Here is an 18,303-nt window from a genome sequence, read left to right as displayed (position 1 = left end):
AGTGCTGCAGCATCCCCACCTCCAAAAAAGCAGCCTCTGCCCCTCTGCTTGAACTCATGGATCTTCCACACACACCACACCAGTCCAGCTCTGCTTGCCAGGCTGGCAGAGCAGTACCTTGAGTCATCCCTTTCCCCGCCACATCAAAATCCCCTTTCTGTAAGCCTCAGCAAACTGAGCCAGGCCTTCACGTGGACAGAGGGGTGCTGAGGAAACAACTTCTATGAAGTGGCAGGTGGCACTCAGACTGACCAACCTCCGAAATTACACCAGGCTCTTTCAGCACTTTAGACCAGCCTAAATCCAGGCTATCACAGACCTCTGCTAGCCTCAGTTGAACTGCTTATGAATGCTCTGTAATGCAGCCAGCCAGGCCAGGGAATTTGCCCGATTTTATTTTTTCTAATAGGTTATTCTAATAAATTAGTTGGTAAAAAATATTAAGGCAGGCAGAGCACAAAACACTAAAAGTTTTTCATTTGTGTTTTGTTTATTTGTGTGTGTGTGTGTGTGTCCTTTTAGGGGGGGAGAGGGAGGAAGGGAATTTTAATTCAGAATTTGAATGGCAAGTACATAGATTAATGCTTACAGACAGTATCCACATATTTAATTGCAAGTGTCTTTTAAAGTACTCATTATTCCACCACAATTTGGTATGGGACTTGTATTGAAAAAACTCCGATCTCACCACACTATCAACATCAGCTAAGTAGTCAGAAAAATGAACATCCAGCAATAACAAAAGACTGGTCATCCCACAGAATTATATACAGCTTTATAAACCTTTATCTACGAGATTTTTTTTAATATATATTTAATTCAACACATGTATGTTATATATGTGATATAACAAACATATATATTGTGTGTATATTTAAATTAAAGATTATTAATTCAATGGCTGTGATACATGGCTACATATAAGCACACAGTGAACAGTGGACTTCATCCTGAAATTTTAATCCTGAAGTTTAATCACTTGAAAAAAGTTCACCAATCTCAGAAAAAAAAGTTACTTCAACCTTAATTTTATTTTTTTTTTTTTTAAACAACAGACCCATGGAAGTACACAAAAAGGCAGTCCTTGACCAAATAACAACCTGCCTATTACACGTCTGCTGCTTTCCAGAGTAGGATTTTAAGTATGGAGTCCATGGACTGCTTGCAGAAGGATTGCAAAAGATAATAAAAGATAAAGTTTCTCGAAGTAGCCAAGGAGATCTACCAGTTTGCCACCATTAAACAGTCAGCTCAACTTCTCGGGGCCCTAAAATTCCCCGCTTTGCACCCTTCATCTATCTGGTGCCAATTGTAAATGATACTTTCATCTCTTAACCGAGACAGTGGAAGAAGCTGAGCAATAACTACCTGCTGAGTTATTTCTCACTTGATGTAGCAATCTTAAAACGGATTACTCAAGTCGGAAGAGCACTGAAGCATGCACAAGCAAATGCTGTGAGGTCCCACACCAGTTTATGCCAGTTTGTCTCTGGATTGCCACAGTCCTGTGCTCCTCTTGCTAAGAGCTGCATGTTTTCCTATTTCTCCCCTTGGTCTGAAGCACACCCCTGGTAAAACATGCAGTCACTCAGTTGAAATAACTGAGTTGTACAAATTAATTTTTTTGCCAAGCTATTTTTCAACCGTATCAGCTACTTCAATGAGTTACGTACAGCCTTATGACTTCCACTGCTGATGCAAGGAGAACGGCCAGACTGCACAGCTACGGGCAAGAAGGACAGTTAAGATCTTACACTGTATACCTTATACATTGGTATAAATTACTGCAGATTCATGTTCCTACGAAAATAAAACACATTTTTATTTGAATTCATGGTTCAAGGGCCACTGGAACATTTTACATAGCAGGAAATTCAGGCAGATTTGAAAACCACTTGTCTACTGTGGAGTTTTGAGTTATTGCTAGTGAGTGAGCTCTTTTTTTCTTTTTAATTCTGCAGACACATAGTATTAAAATTGCTTCCAGCTATAAGCAAATGTTAATTATGCTAAATACAGACATCATTCATTTAGAAAGTGAAATTGCATTGTGAATTAAGCATCAAAAAGAGCTAATATCTGTGCAAGCTCTTTCATTACTATCTAAACACCCTCCAGATTGGTCAGCTGGCAATGATAAAAAAGCTGGCAGCAATCTTGCAGAGTATAGTTACACTTTAAAGCTAAAGTTGAGTTTTTCACTGAAACCGATGATATCAACAACATGGCTATGTAACATTTTGGTCTAGCCTTTGAAAAGTTACGTAAACAACATCTGAAATAGAGGGAAGTAACACATACATAGAAAAAACCCCAACCCTGTTCATCAATTTTATGAAGCCTTTTAAACAGCCTATAGCTGATAGGTATAGCATGTTCTTCAAAAAAAAAAAAAAAAGAAGAAAAAAAAAGGAAATTTGCTGTTTCCTTTTTTACACTCAAGTCCACACACAGGAAAAATTACACTGAAATTCTTGTACCCTAATTTCTCATACAGATCCGTATTTGCATAAAACTTACAAAAACAGCATTAAAAATTATTCCCTATTCTGAGCTGTATAGAAAAAGCAAAGAATAAACGTTACCTCCCAAAATGTTACACTTAGAGATATTTTGGAAACGCACACAGGTTACATTCATGCAAAACCAAAAGACGGATTTTTAATCTGCTCTGACACGAAAGCGGTAATTGACTTTTCAGAAACAGTCAAGCCTTTTATTTTATGTAGATGGGCTACAGTATGGCTTCCAGCATCAGGACAATCTTTAGTTAGCCTAGTTTAGTAGTGAGCACATTAACATATGCTAAATTCAACCATACAAAAAACACAAAATGAACCTCAGAGAAGGTAATTATGGTCTTTGCCCATAAAACTAATTTCCTAATACATGAGAAAATAAAGCATCAGTGTAATGACAAAAAAGCTCAGCCAGAGAACACTGGCAGCACAACCTTGCTTACCCTAGTCAATCTTGTGGATGATGATAGCAGATTACCTCGTTTTTCCTTTTTATTAACAGAACAGGAGCATTTCTCTTGCTGACTGGACAAGCACCAAGACTTGAGCCACTCAGCTAGCAAATATGCAGTAATAATATGAGAAGTCATACCGATGCAAAATTTAATGATAACCGACTACTAAAATGTGTCATCTTTTGATCCCCAGGAGAGTGCTTTTCATTTAACATCAAAAGATTTCATTCTTTTGTGTTTATCTCCACTTTAGAAATAGGCTTTCCTTTTAGCTGTATTCATCTTCACACAAAACTCTTTTACTCAAGATCTGGAAAGCCAGACAACTGAGGGTCCAGGCAGAGCTTGGATGTTGCCCAGTTTAATACTTGAGCAACTGAACCTGCAGAGGATGCTGGCCAAGCTACTAGAATGCTAGGTCCTTCAAATGATCTCCTACAGACCCTAATACACTCCTGACAGTCATATCACCCCACAACTCACTGGGAGAGCATCCTGTGTGGCAGCACAAGGACAATGGTAGATCACTCCCCAGGGGTCCTGCCAGCCTACAAAGACGCAGAGCAGATGAGGACAGATCAAACAGCTTCACAGAGTAGCTAGCTGTGCAAGAGGCAGACAGGACTCTTGGTGCCATTGCTTGAGGTTAGTGCTGTGTTAAGACACACTGAACTATAATTTCACCAAAGAAAATTAACAAACCCTAGAATGACAGCTTATCCTCTTTTTTTCCTTTGCAAAAGGGAATGTCCCTGCATCCTTAGCTCAATATTTACTTCTAGGTCAAGGTTATGCCAAAACAGATATCCCAATTTTAGGTTTGTTATTCAAAACCTTGATCTCAGGGACAAAGTATGCACTGATATTCAAGATACTACCTTTGATTCACAGTATCACCATTTCCTAAATAAAATACCGACTCTTTCTAAAGTAACCTAATACAATTATTTTGCTACTCCTTTAAATAACCACAAATCAGTCATCTTTGCATGAGGGTAAGTTCAGTGTTTCAGTTCAGCCCAATATATAATTATTGCTTTTCATTCTACCACGAAAGTCAAGATAAGAAGAAAGCTTTCACTTTTTCTATTCAGCCTCCACATCAAAAGTGAATTTACTTGCACAGCTCTAGAGGTTAAAAATTTACTTGTAAATAGCCATAACATACAATTAACTACATACACTAAGTACTCACATGTAGTTAATGTATACTACACAGAAATTTATAGTTTTATGCAATAAGAATCCATATAAACAATGGCTCTTCTTCCTGCTTATACACTAGAAAGTAGCAAGAGCAGAAGTTAAAACTATGCTAAGTCAAAACTAGGACTAAGTTAAGCATTAGCGATCTTGTATAAACCACGAATCAAAATAAATGAACAGCAAATATTATGCTGATCTGGGGGGGGGGGGTGTGAGGTATGTGCATATGTATAGAATACTGGCATTAGATGTTGTATGTTATAGTTTATGAGCATTTTAAGAAGAATCTGCACTTAAACATGGTCTTTAAAAATTAGGTTAGAGAAAACTACTATAAACAGCAAACTAATGACTTGTTGGCAGAACATGAGAACTGCATTAACTTATTAAAGCTACACAAGATGTTTTTGTGTGGGAGAAAGAAAAGAATAAAAAGGATGGTAAAAAGACAGCAGTATCTTAGCTCTTACTAGCTGTAACAAAGTTAAGATTCCAGCTTCAATTTTGTTACTCAAAGCTTCCCTCTCTAATAAAAACCACAAGAATACTAACGATATTTTTACTGCTGCTGGAAAAGAAATAAAGGACATAAAAGTGCTTTTAAGACAGAAAGCATGTTTCATAACGATTTTTGCAGCTGACTGTGAAGAGAAAATGAGAAAGATATAAACAAAAATCACTCATATTAAAGAGCTTTTATTCAGTGACACCCCGAAGAGGATTACAGGTCAGGTACAAATCCTATTACCTTTTCCCAAAGAAAACATTAAATTCTACTATCATCAGGTTACTTTCCCTACCATGTGGTTATGTACAAATTTTGTACTAAATTAGTGACTTTACCATCTCTGTAAACATCTTCAACCTGCTAATAGCAGAGTATGATAGTGTAGCAAGTCAATTAACCACCCTGATGAATCTAAGAGAAAAGAGAAGGTAGTCATTACACAAATGCTGGATGTTTAACAGCAACATTCTGCTAAAGAGAGCACCCTTAGACCTGAAAGAGAAAGCTGTGCTAGTTAGCAATATATAACAAGGTGCTCAGTGTGACATTCTGCATTGACTGAAGTCAGAATTTTCATTTTCTCTACATGTCATTCCCAATAGAAACTCTTTGGCAAGCCTACATACATCTTAAATTGGGCTAGAAACTTATACTGCCTGTTATGAACACAGCTAATGCATGTGACAATTTCTTATGATGAAGTATATGCTTGTTTCCGGTACTTAGACTACTCATCCACACGGTGGGAGAAAAGAAAGCTTAGTCAAAGGACTCATAAATTTAAGGTTAGCAGGCTGTACCTATGCAGGTCAAATTAGGGAAAGAAGGAAAAAAAAGAAAGCAGCACCAGAATTTGTCTTCCCATTTGTGGGTAAACACAAAACTGACTTTGTAGGCTACCTGAGAGGCTCCGTAATCACAACTGACAAGATACTGGTCAATGTTGTGGTCCACTGCGGTTACCGCATAGTAAGTAACCACCCTTTTCAGAAAGCTGGCAACAGAATACACAACAGAACAGAGCAGCATAGAATGAGGAGGAACTACACCGCAAAAAGGAGATGGTATCAGCCACCATAAATGACACTATTCAGTACTAGAATTAACCAACAGATTTCAATTTTTTGAGACAAAAGGAACCTTAAATCAGACAGAGATATTGCCAGTGTCTGTCCAGAAGACGGAGCCACAGAATTTGTTCATCTGTCAGGCACTCCCTGACACTCCCTTGAAAAACAAGCAAACATCCCCTTCAGAAACAACAGCTAACTCTGGCCTACACTGAAACCTCATTTTCCTGTAAAGCTCCGAGATGCACATGTTGGTATAAAAAATCCCAAACAACCCTGTGCGCACACACAAAGAAGCCTGAAAAATCGAGACACCTAACCAACAGCGTTAGAGCTGCTAATGAGAACACTACCAGCAATAAAAACCTTCAAAGCAAGGCAAGTTGAGCACGTGGGAACAATTTGTAGGATTGACAGTATAAAGACAGGGGCAGATGAGAGATAGGAAAACATGGACTTTGTTCCATGTTTTCTGCTTCTGAGAGACAGCAGATTTTCTACAGGACATAGAATATAGCTGATGACTTAAATAACTAGTCATAGAAGAACAGCACACATTGTGGCAAGTACTTTTTAATGACACTTGTAATAAACCTAACTACATAATACATTTTTAAGATTTTTTACATAATTGCTTATGAGATCCACCAACAGACCCCAAGAAACTTAAAAGGGGAAAAGAAAAGGCACTCCCAACAAGGATTCCCTCTCAGAAGGCTGACTGCAGCTCCTAAGAATGAAAAGGATGCCAGGGGGACTGGCTATCTTAAAAAAAAAGAAAAAAGAAAAGTTGGATAAAAAAATAAAATAAATTACTTGAAGTTCTAGAAAAACAAACAAGGTCAGAATAGGATGCCAAGCCTGGATTCCCCCTTTTCTGGATCTAACTAATGTCTCTCCCAAGTGCCATGTGAGGAGGCATGAGCAATCTTAAAGCTAGCTAGCTTGTCACACACATGGATTAGGAAAATCCCTGCCTGTTAACTTTAGTTTTGCCATGTATCACCGATTATAATAGCCTCTCTCAAATAGAAGGGGTACAAAATCTATTTGCAAAGGAGCAGGGAGGAAGAAGAGGTTGGGTATTCCAACTGCCAGCAAAGCCCCATCCAGCCTCTACTCTTCCGCCTTCAAAAACCCACTCGACACACCATGCGGTGGGTGCAACTAACAGAGAATAGAAGGCAGCACAGCTCACATGTTCACTTCCTACATGCAACAGTTACGTGAGTGAAGACTGCATCACACATCACAGGCAGTTCTGCACTGAAGAAGCCCAAGCCCCCAACCACAGGCAGGCAAAAATCAGCAGGAACTCCGCCTGTCTGTCCACAGGAAGAAAAGGGAGCAGGGATGGAGCCCATTCCAGAACTACAGCCTTTGGATGGCTTACAGAAAAGGTCCCATCAAAGCAGGTACTTCAACAGCATGTTTAACAGTAGCCCTGCACAATCGCAGTCAGAACTGTTTCTGAAGGCCACACCACCAAGAGTCATGCACAGCCTGTGGCATGCTGATCAGAGGGCTGGAAGAGCCACCAGCTAAGTGCACATACATCACTCAACTAAATCAAGACTGGGTGGAAAAGTAGGCATGACAACTATTTACAAACAACTGTAGAGCAGTCATACCAGTGGTGGCAAGGAAATTATATTCAGGGCAAGGGAGAACACATGTCCTCCCCATGTTTGCATCGCTCTCCCCAAGCCTGCCTTTCTGCTACCCAAGTTATCTATTTCCTGACCCGCTTGCTAGAGCAAACAAGCTCTTTTCAAAAATGCACCATAGCAGAACTACCCTAAGAGAGGTACAGGGAGAATGGTTAAGAGCAGAGGAATGAAATCATGAAACAGGAAGAAAGAACAGCAGGAAAAGTTTCCGGACAGTTTGTTTTCAGCTGTGGGAATCACTTCCCAAAGGAAGTGGTAGAAAATTAACCACTTAAGTCACTTAAGTACAAGAAAAAACACTAACATTCTGCCCTCACATCAGAAATTCATGCACATTCTAGAGAAACTCGCATCCCTCTGATTAAGTCTTTCACAAGGGTGGACATAACTAGGGATATGATGTAGATTAGATGACTAAATGTACGAAGCAGAATGAACTCCCTGGCTGCACACACAAAGAACACCAGGTTTAACTGCTGACACATCATTTTGAAATGAGTCTGGTTCATTTATCATGTGGCTGGCAAAGAGATACAGCACTTACCAGCTCCAACTTTGCTTAGGTAGGATTTCTGCATGCCTGTCAGTTTGCACTTTCCAGCTAAAACATCTTTGAAAAGGACAAAAGTTGAAGGTGTACCCATCCTAAACTTGCCTTGTCTTGCCTACCCATTGCCAATGGCTCACTGTTTTTGCAATCCTTATAAATATAGCCTTAGGCAAGCTTGTAAAATGCTACTTAATCATTTGCCAGAGGCAGGTAACATTTTTTGTGACAGAAGAATGAATCATTAGTTTCATCACTGGGATGTATGTGGATAACGAATGTCTTCACTACTTTTAGAGTCTTGCTTATTTTAGTCTCGTTCACATCTTTCTAGTAGTATAATACTTCTAAAAAGAAAATATGCTGATACCAAGTAATCTCATTTCATAAGAAAACCTGCTTTTTCTCACACTACCACCATCACCTATCAAATAGTTGTGTCAGGAATGCAGATTATCTAAACCTGTTCTCACGTACATAAAGTCCTGCTCCATTTCAACACTTAAGCACACAAACAGCATTAGCTGTGAGCAGTTCCAATGATCTGCATAGAGACAATCTTTCCTCCTGAAGGTTTGTGTGTCTTGGCATGAGCAGGACTGTAGCACCAGTGACAAACCTACCAGAAATCAAAAGAAAAACCAACATTTTCACCCAACAGGTATGTGCACATGTGGTGGCATGAATGGACCATTTTATTATTCCAAGGACAAATGCAGAAGGAACCAAAAATACTTTTCAACCTTTTTCCATACAGAAAAATAGTCACAAAGACTACCTAATGAGTCTAACAGGCAGTCAGACACTTATTCAATAAGATGAAGGCATCTGACATTGGCTAAACAGTGAGTCAGAATTTCCTATCATTCCATGTTTCCTTCCAACCATCGGTATAGGAAGATAGTAATACTGTGTTCCTCTCGCTGCAAGCTATTTCAGAAATCTCTGTGTGAAACAGACCACATACAGAGGCCTCGGATTCCCATGTTCACCTCAACACAAGCTTATAAAGAGCTGCAGAGGCTCAAGGCAGCTTCGAGCAAAAACTGCATAGACTGAACGCATCGAGCAGTCAAAAGGCTGCACTGACAATCACGCCATCCTTCGAACAGTGCACACACTCCCCTATTAATAAACTTTTAACAGACATGTGCAGGTCAAAAAGACACCCAAATTCCTACACTGACTCACTCCTTACGATCCCATCCCTGGAACTCCTCTGCTTCCCGCGGAAGGTAAGCCTCTCCCTCGCCTCTCCCGCCGCCGGACCGGGAGCCGAGGGGACGTCCGCCCTCCCGGGGCAGCTGCCCGAAACTTTTCCGTGCAGGAAGCCAAGGACGGCACAAGGCAGCTCCAAGCGGGGCACTGGCGCAAGGCTCCCGCCTTCGCAGACACGGAAGGGTCGGGGGGGCCCGGCCGCGGGCGCTGCCCGGGCAGGGCAGTACTGGGCCCCGGGGGGACAAAGGCCTTGCTGGCCCCCACCAACACGGGAGGGCCCATGCCGCCGTCCCGCCGCCACAGGAAGCCGCAGGCTGTACCCGACACCATCTCTCCCGCCCGCAACGCTGACCCGGGACTAGCACACCTTCCCGGCGCCGGGGCGGGCACAGCGGGTGGCGAGACTCCCCATCAGCCTCCCGGGACGGGCCCGAGGTACCCGCGCCCCGTGGCGGCGGCGGCTCCTCCCGAGTGCTGCCAGTGGCTCCCCGTGCGAGGAGGGAGGGAGGGCGGGAGACAGGAAGCCGCGCTCGCCACCCTCTTCTCCGCACCACCCGCCGGAGCCCGCTCAGATACCAGCGTCCCGGGCCGCGAAGACACCGCTCAGCAAGCTACCGACCAGCTCCAACCCCCGCCCCGTCCCACCACTACCTCGGCCATGTCCGCGGCGCGGCCGGTTCTTGGCAGGGGGGCGCTCCGGCCCCGGCCAGCCTAGTTGACTGACGCCCCTGGAGCGGGCTGGGCTGGAGCGGGCTGGGCTGGGCTGGGCGCAGCACGGCACGGCGGGAAGGCCAGCCTCGTTTCTCTCCCCCCCTGCGGCTGCTCACCGCCGCCTATTCTCTTCGCTGCTGAGGGGGTGCCGGGCGTAACGGAGAAGGGGAAGGTCCGCGCTGAGCCGCGCTTTCCCCGCCCCGGAAACACATTCCTCCCCGCTGCCGTCAAGCCCTGTCGGGGGAGGCGCTCTCGGCCGCGGCTGTGGTGGGGCAGGGTGGGCGGGCAGGGATCTCCCGGCTAGAGGCGGAGCCCGCTTCCAGCTTGTCCCTCAGCTCTTCCCGTGGCGGCTGCCAGCTCCTTATTTGGCGGGGCTTATTAGGACCCGTCTGCCTGTCTCCCGCTCCTCAGCCCCTGGGACAGGCCGTGAGGACGGGGCTGCCTTGCGGCTGGCGGCGCTTCTGTCGGCGCTGCGGAGTGGAAGGCTGCTGGAGCCCAGATCTTCTTTATCAGGGCTGCAGTTTCTTCCCCTGCTCCTGCCGCTGCCTGGTTTCTCCCGGCTCGCCCTGTCGGTTCCCGTGGACACGGATGGGAGCAGAGGGGTGGCTAGGAAAGGGGGGACTGCTCGTCCCTCTTGCTGGCAGCTGTGAAGGCAGTAAGCGATGGATGAGCTGGGAGTGACGCTGGTGGCACTGTCCAAGCTAAGATATGGAGCTCCCGAAGTCCCTTGGCCAGAGCCTACTGCTGTTTGGCACATGCCTTTAGCGTTTTTAAGTGCTCCTGAAAGTAGGTTCTTGGAGGATCTACTGATAAATAAAATACAACTAAAATAAAATAGGCTTGCAACTTTCTTGGAGATACGGAGTGATGGAAAACACAAGCTAGGGACTCCCAGGTCACCTTTCTGAAATCTGGTGTCAGTTCTGGTTCTGTGATGAAATGAGTGGTGCTGCAAATTGATCATTTTAGTGCTTTTCTGCAGTCTTGTTTGTAGCTGCACTTAAGAAATTAATGCTGTTTCTGCCTTACTAGAGCACAGCCTGTGATTCAAGCCCGTGTTCCATTTGGGCAGTGCAGCTGTTCAGGATGTAGTCTATTAACATAGCTGCATTAGCAGAAGCTTTTAATGCTGGTACAACTGTCACTGTAAAACTGTTTTAGTGGTATTGGAAAATGAGATTGAAATGATAGGCTGCTGCTCCAAGCAGCTTCATCAAAAGCAAGCACTGCTTAAATGAAGTGGAAGAGAAGTAACTTTGTCAATCAGGGATAAGGAATCCAGAGACCACATATTTCTACAAGTAAATTAGTATATGATATTAACTCTGCCAGGAACAGAGAAAGAAGCTGCCATAAACCCAAAGTTTTAAAATGCTAAAAAAGCATGCCATACAAAATAAAAGCAAATGCTGGTTGGATAGTGATCTGCCAAAAAAAGTAAAACATTTTAAGTACAGGGGGAGAAAAATGACTTTTAGCCCATGTATTCTTCTCTGCTTCCTTGTTGCTGGGAAAAAAATCCACATTTTTGTCAGAATATGCAAACATGCAGAAGTCAACTATGGTGCATGGCAAACAAGCAGTGCCAAAAATGTCCCTCAGATTGATGGGGCTACAAGGAGTAAATAAAACTGCTTAACAAACTGGTGTTTCAAGCATTTACCAATGCTCAGCTTAGACATTCATGTGTCAGATTGACAGTGGCTGGCTGTGGTGTTCAATAGGAAATCAGCAGGAAAAAGTCCCCCAAAAGGCTGAAAAAAATCACTGAATTATTTGGCTGCTTTCTGGGCTCCTTTGGAGAGTCCCTCACCAGCATCCCTGTAGGCCCCCTTCAGATACTGGAAGGCTGCTATTGAGGTCTCCACGCAGCCTTCTCTTCTCCAGCCTGAACAGCCCCAACTTTCTCAGCCTATCTTCATACCAGAGGTGCTCCAGTCCCCTGATCATCCTCATGGCCCTCCTCTGGACTTGTTCCAACAGTTCCATGTCCTTTTTATGTTGAGGACACCAGAACTGTACACAATACTCCAAGTGAGGGCTCACGAGAGCAGAGTAGAGGGGCAGGATCACCTCCTTCGACCTGCTGGTCGCACTCCTTTTGATGCAGCCCAGGGTACGGTTGGCTTTCTCGGCTGTGAGCACACACTGCCGGCTCATGTTCATTTTCTCATCAACCAGCACCCCAAAGTCCTTCTCTGCAGGGCTGCTCTGAATCTCTTCTCTGCCCAGCCTGTAGCTGTGCCTGGGATTGCTCCAACCCAGGTGTAGGTCCTTGCACTTGGCATGGTTAAACTTCATGAGGTTGGCATCAGCCCACCTCACAAGCATGTTGAGGTCCCTCTAGATGGCATTCCTTCCCTCCAGCATATCAGCTGAACCACACAGCTTGGTGTCATCGGCAAACTTGCTGAGGGCGCACTCAATCCCACTGTAAAAAGAGGAAAAAAGGAGCATCAGAAATCCACAACCTTACATCTTATGGAAAGTAGGTGAAAAAATGTTGACACTGGAGACAGTAGTGTGCATGGTATATATTCACTTGGTGTATAGACTGATTTGTTTGATAGTGCTGGATTTGCTGCTGTATTCATTATTGCTTTTTACTGTGATTTTGAGGGACTGTGGTTCTTTGTTACAGGTTTTGATACAAGCTTTCAACTCTCCCTTCTCTAAATTCTTGCATGTGTGAAACCCTTGTAAAATTTGGAAAATATCAGAATTGTAATACTTCAGTTAGTTTAGCTTAATTTTGTTTTATTGGCTTAATTGCATTAAATTAGCACACCATTTTCCCCAATTTTTTGTGTGTTTAATACTCAGGTTATAATTAGAAAATAATAAGGACTGTTATTTGGTAGCGATGACTTTTGTTTTATGTGTAACATATATTTATTTTCTGTGGACAATGTAAGAAGTGTATTCTGTGCTGTACAATGTACCATCACAGGACAGCCAGCTAAGTGATGTCTGCAGATAGAAGAAAGAGTAAAATACTTTGGTTTATGATTATATTTATATTTATTATTATGATTATTGAAAAATTCACACAAGTAATCAGAAAAATAAATATTTAATATTTTAGCTATTGCTTTTCAAAGTATTTGCAGTATATTTTGCAAATTATACTACTTAGTAGGTACAGCTGATATGATTAAATGGAATTACCTTTTATACCTAGTGAGGTTTTGCTTTAAAAGCCCACTGAAGAATATTTTTTCATTCTATCTAGTTATATTTTACTCTAAGCCATTGGCAAAAGAGGCCCCTACTATCATAGAAGAAAAGTGGTTGGTGGAGCACCAGTGGTGTGTATGTATGTAGTAATCTGAGAGTTGTTGGCTTATTGTCTCTGAGTCATTTTTTACATATAAATATATATTATTAGCATGACCAGATTGTGCTGTGGAGAAATCAGTCTGTAACTACAGCTTGCCTTATGGATGCCAGTTTTATTATAACTTCTACAGAAGCACCCAGGAATCCCAAACCAGGTGTTGGTGTGTTCAGCATTGCAGAATGCTTTCTTTCTCTTTCTTGCCCTCTTTTTATTCTTTCTCTGCCTCTTCAAATGGCTCCTACCCTGCTTGAGTTATTTTTTCTTTCCAAACTAAAGAAAACCAAGAAAACCTCATAAACCTGAGGTGAAAGACCATAGTCTAAATACAAAAGACAGATAAAAAGTCTTTTTATCTTTTTATCAGAAAGCCAAAGTAATTTTCCCAAGGATAGCAATGGAGCTGGAAACAGAAGTCAGGTCTCCTGGGAGCACACCAGGCTGCAGCCTCCTGGGCTGTGCCAGCTTTGGGAACACAGGATTCTCCTCGCCACTCTTCAGAGCAGAGCAGCAGCAGCTGCTGCTGCTCTTTTATTCCAGCACCAGCTGTGCAGTCACTGAGGAGCACAGCGAGTGCTAAGGCCTCGCTGGCAGCTTGTCAGCATCGGGCTGTGCCTTCCAGTATGGAGGATGAAGGAGATGTTAGACATGGACACAAAATTAATACAGAAAGTACTAGAAGATAGGGTCACTCAGTACAGGAAGTGATGGTGCTAAATGGTTGTGATAATTGCTTTTGATAACAGGCTCTATTTGTCTGCTCACAATGAAGAACACTTCTCGAGGCAGGCAGTGAGCAAACCTGGCAGCTTGTCAGCAATGTACAATATGACAGTTATATGGAGTGGTACGTTTACCACATTTATATGAAGTGAGGTTCTCATGTCCCATAGGAGGGCTGGAGTGGAGTGAGTCACAGATACGTCCAGCTGGAACATTGCAGTAGATTGTAGCCTGCAGGCAAAGGTTTGCTCTGCAAGATTGTCCACCTGTAAGACACCAAATGACTTGCTGGACTTGCCTTCTGTTCACAGTAGCAACATTCAGCACTTACCTGCAATCATTAAGCTTAGATCTCTGCTTTGTTCAATCAACATGAGCTTAAAAAGGTCAGAGTTCACCAAGCCCTTCCCTCGGCTCACAGGTGTCTAAAAAGCAGCTTGTCCCCATTTGCTGTCAGGCAAGGAGAAGGGAGAGGTCAGCCAGAGGACATGGGTCTTCTGGTGGGACCGGCCCATGCCATCCATTGCACAGGAACAGAGCAGGCTGTTAGGGTAGCAGACTAACGGGCAGCTTTTTTTACAGCTGTGCTGTGCCCTGTGCCCTGTGCTCCGTGCTCCTTTGGTCTTCCTCTGACTTTTTCTGCATTTACTTTACCTGCAAAGCTGCCTTCTCCTTTTTTTTTGTGCATTTGTTTGGATAAGCTAAGTTGTTGCTGTTACAGTCCCATGTTTTCCCTGCTGCTGTTGGCATACACGTTCCTTCCTGTTTATCACCTGGTTGTATTTCTTCCAAAGTTGTTTTGTGGTACTCCTATGTCATTGTGAAGATCATTTGTTTCACACAGAAACTCTGTAAGATATTCTAACTCTCAGTAAGCAAGGCAAGAATCCTTTTTCATCTTTGGGCATGAAGCACAGGATCCTCCTATGTTCCAAAGTAAGGAAATGAGCAAGAGTTAAGTGAGGAGAATAATGTCTTGGAGCTTTATGTTCACAGGAAACACTTATGATCATGGTAACACAGGGCACAGAACTTCTGCATCAGCTACTTATGCTGCTTGAACTAAAGCATGTTTTCTAGAAACCTTGATTTTAAAACTTCAGGCTTGAAGATACTTTAGTGTTTGATTACCCAAGAAAAGATGCCTATGGGAGATTAGAAATATCCCCAAAGGATGATAATTCTGAATGTACAATGACTTTATGAGATTCAGCAGTTAGTTAATTCTTACCATGTGCTGCCTTATTCTATGAGGCTCTGAGATCATGTGCCTACATATTCCATTCACTCCTTCTCAGGGGATTCCCACTACTTAGACTAGCAGCTCATGCTCATTTGGGAAAAATGAATTCCACAGCCTCCAAAAGAACTGGGGGAGGGGAGAAGGGAGAGGGTTGTGAGAGCTTTCCTTTGCAGACATCTGACTTAGTTTTGCCATAAGGGACATGCTGCAATATTTTAGGCTCAGTGCAGTAGTTATTACTGCACGAAATTACTGAAATTTGGACTTTTATAGAGAAGAGGAGGGCTAAAAATGAGAGAGGTGGATTTTGATGTCATCTGCTGCAGAAAAAGTAGGAGAGGGGAACAACCTCCTAGCAGTGAGAGTCTGTGTCATGAGAGCAGGAGTAAGGACAGATTTTATGTTCATTGGTATATAGGAGAAAGAGGAGCTATGAGGAAACGAGCATATTTTACGCAAGACTAGAAGGCATGAAATGGGACAAATAAAGTCTGAGGGAAATAAATAGAAATAGTACCTCTGAAAAAGGAGATTTGGGTAAATAGAATCACTTCTGTATAAGGCGATTGGTTGTTCTAATAAAAAAATGGCAAAAAAGCAGAACATAATATTTTTATAATACCATTTTTGTCTAGTAGAAAAGAGTCCTACATTGAGCTTGTTTGGAACCCCTCAATTTATCCTCCCCATTCCTACACACCTGGCCTTGCACTCATGATTTTTTTGTTCAAATAAATGGTTCACTGACTCTTTTTTATTTTTATTTCCTAGACTCATATCTAAAATGCTTTTGATAGTCATGATGTTTGGTTGAAGATGCCAGTGATTTACAGCCAGATCTCTTGCTTGCAGACTTCACTGAGCCCCATATATTGTTAAGTTTCTAGCACAAGTATCGTAAATTTTCTTACTCTTATGATGTTACAGCTGAATGTTAATAGCAGTTTTGATTGAGTACTGATTTATCCCAATGCTTTGTCATCTAAGCAGAGGCTAATACAAAGCAATTACAACTTTCTGTTGTGCTGTTCACCCCTTTTATCTTATTTCTTTACAACTCTGCTAGTGGTTGTGGTATTTCGCAACAGTAAACTGTATAACTCACATAACACATCAAGAGAAGATTTTGGTTTCTCAGTCTGCAGGTGTAGATTCTTAAATGAAATACAGAATCAATTAAATCCTACGTGTGAAACTACAGTAAGAAGTATTGTAGTTCATTAGTATCCTTGGCAGTAAGCTATTCCTGCTTCAGCTGACATTGTAACTACTACAAACATAAAGTTCCATTCTGATTTCATCTAGGTGTAATGAACCCTCAAAAAATTAAAATGAAAATATAGTTGGCAGTGACCTAATATATAATGGCAAGATCCACAAGCAATTTTCAGAAAAGCTTGAAAAGAACGAGGTGGAACATAGCAAGCAGGTAAGTTTATTGGTCTAGTTTGTGTTAAAAAGCTATTTTGAAGTTACTGTGAAGATAATGAACATGTAGGCCATGCTGCATGTCCCATTCCTCAAGTGGTGGAAAGGCATTTGGCTTGCAGCCTTTTGTCTCACAGCTTACACAGGATCTGTGGTATTTTCTGTAACCACATACTTGAATATGTGGCATCGCTTTTCTCCTTAGCTGAGGTTTAGCCAAAATTAAATTGCCTTCGAACTAGTAAATGTGAATCTTAATTCTCTTTGCTTGGCTTGTACTTATATCACAGAAAAACTTGTTCCAAATATCATTCATCTTGCATCTTACCCTGTCTTTCCTTTTCCACTTCCCCATTTTAACTTGTGCCCTCCCCCCCACCCCTGATTTCCTCACCTGCTTTGAATAGTCCCCTTGTTCTGGTCCATGATGTGGACTCTGAGCTGTCCCTTTCACCAGTGGCACCTACGCCTTTATGCTTGCACATTCTACCTGCACTGATGCATTCCTGATTCCCTTTCAGGGAAAATGGATTTCAAGGGCAGCTGAGTCACACAATGACCTCTGAAGATGGACCTGCAGGTCTGACCACGTGCTGCCTTTCCAGGTTAGAGTTTGCTTGCTATAGACAAAGCTTTGTCTATAGCAAAAATGTGGAATGCTAATAAGTTTTTATCAAATATATGTGAATATATGTAGTCCATTCTCATAAGATAGCCTGATTTACTAGCTGGCCAAGGATACCGCTAATAGCTTAAAGGCCTTTTCCCCAAGGATAGGAAGTTGCAGGAATTATTTTGCTTTCATTTTTTGGGTCACTGTTGGAAATGGCAGGTCCATTTTTGCTCTCCAAAGGAAAACATACAACTTTGGTAAGATGATTTTCTTAGATGCCTTCAGCCTGATGTATAAATATAGCAAAGCTGTATAATAGATAAAAGGGTATTGTAAAAGAAGTTTGGCCTTGACTGAAGGCAGTAATACTTGCACATTGGTTTTGTAGGTTTACAGGGACGTTGCTGAGGTGGCATTAATAAATTTCCTAGTGCCTCAAAATAACATACTGCAGTGCTAACATTGTAAAAAGCTGTAAAACTAAGAGAAGATACTATGCAATTTAAATAATTCTCTCAGCTGCTATAGCACTAAGATAACACGTGAACTCAAAATTGGACTGTGTAATTTCATTGTCTAAGTAGATCCAACACAAAAAGTTTAAAAGCCATGATTAATAGTAAATTTTAAGCTAACTTTGAAGCATCCTCATTTTCATAATTTTAACATCTTCTGACATTACTGGCAACACAGGTCTTTTAAAAAATACAGTGTAGCCTTTTTTCCCCATACTCGTCCTTTTAAACTTTTCTTTATGAAAGCATCATAAAAGACTAACACTTTTTAAAAATTCAACCACTTTCTTTTATGGCTTTTCAGATATCAAAGGAGAAATGTTTTACTGGTATAAATATTTATTTGTGCACTATAAAGCTATTCTGCAAGGAGTCCTCAAGAGCAGATCCTTTGTACTCAGGCCACTGGATTGTAAACTTGGCAAAGACCTAGGAGCAGATCTTCATCTCTGCTGGCTTCCATAGCTCCACTGGACCAATAGCTATTGACAGGTTGACAGAGAACATCAGCCACTGATGTGTCCTACAAGCACACAGCAC

The 18,303-nt window shown here is 42.2% G+C and overlaps 1 protein-coding gene across 2 annotated transcripts in view; it reads right to left on the bottom strand.

Annotated features, from left to right (window-relative positions):
* ITGB1 (integrin subunit beta 1) overlaps positions 1-9,990 on the bottom strand; it is a 46,263-nt gene extending 36,273 nt beyond the window's left edge. Inside the window, exon 1 of one of the 2 annotated variants that reach the window (XM_061350260.1) lies at positions 9,845-9,990. In XM_061350260.1, coding sequence (XP_061206244.1) covers positions 9,845-9,853 — 9 coding nt within the window. In that variant the 5' untranslated portion in view covers positions 9,854-9,990. The remainder of the gene's footprint in view (positions 1-9,844) is intronic. The other variant, XM_061350269.1, reaches the window with a different exon arrangement.
* Positions 9,991-18,303: the final 8,313 nt, after the last annotated feature.

The sequence above is a fragment of the Neopsephotus bourkii genome, unplaced genomic scaffold (assembly GCF_033783945.1).
Source record: "Neopsephotus bourkii isolate Nb327-2 ecotype Australia unplaced genomic scaffold, CSIRO-AGI_Nbou_v1 NB_53, whole genome shotgun sequence".
Classification (NCBI taxonomy): domain Eukaryota; kingdom Metazoa; phylum Chordata; class Aves; order Psittaciformes; family Psittacidae; genus Neopsephotus; species Neopsephotus bourkii.
Note: the sequence above shows the minus strand (reverse complement) of the source record. Positions and strands in the feature narration are given on the sequence as shown.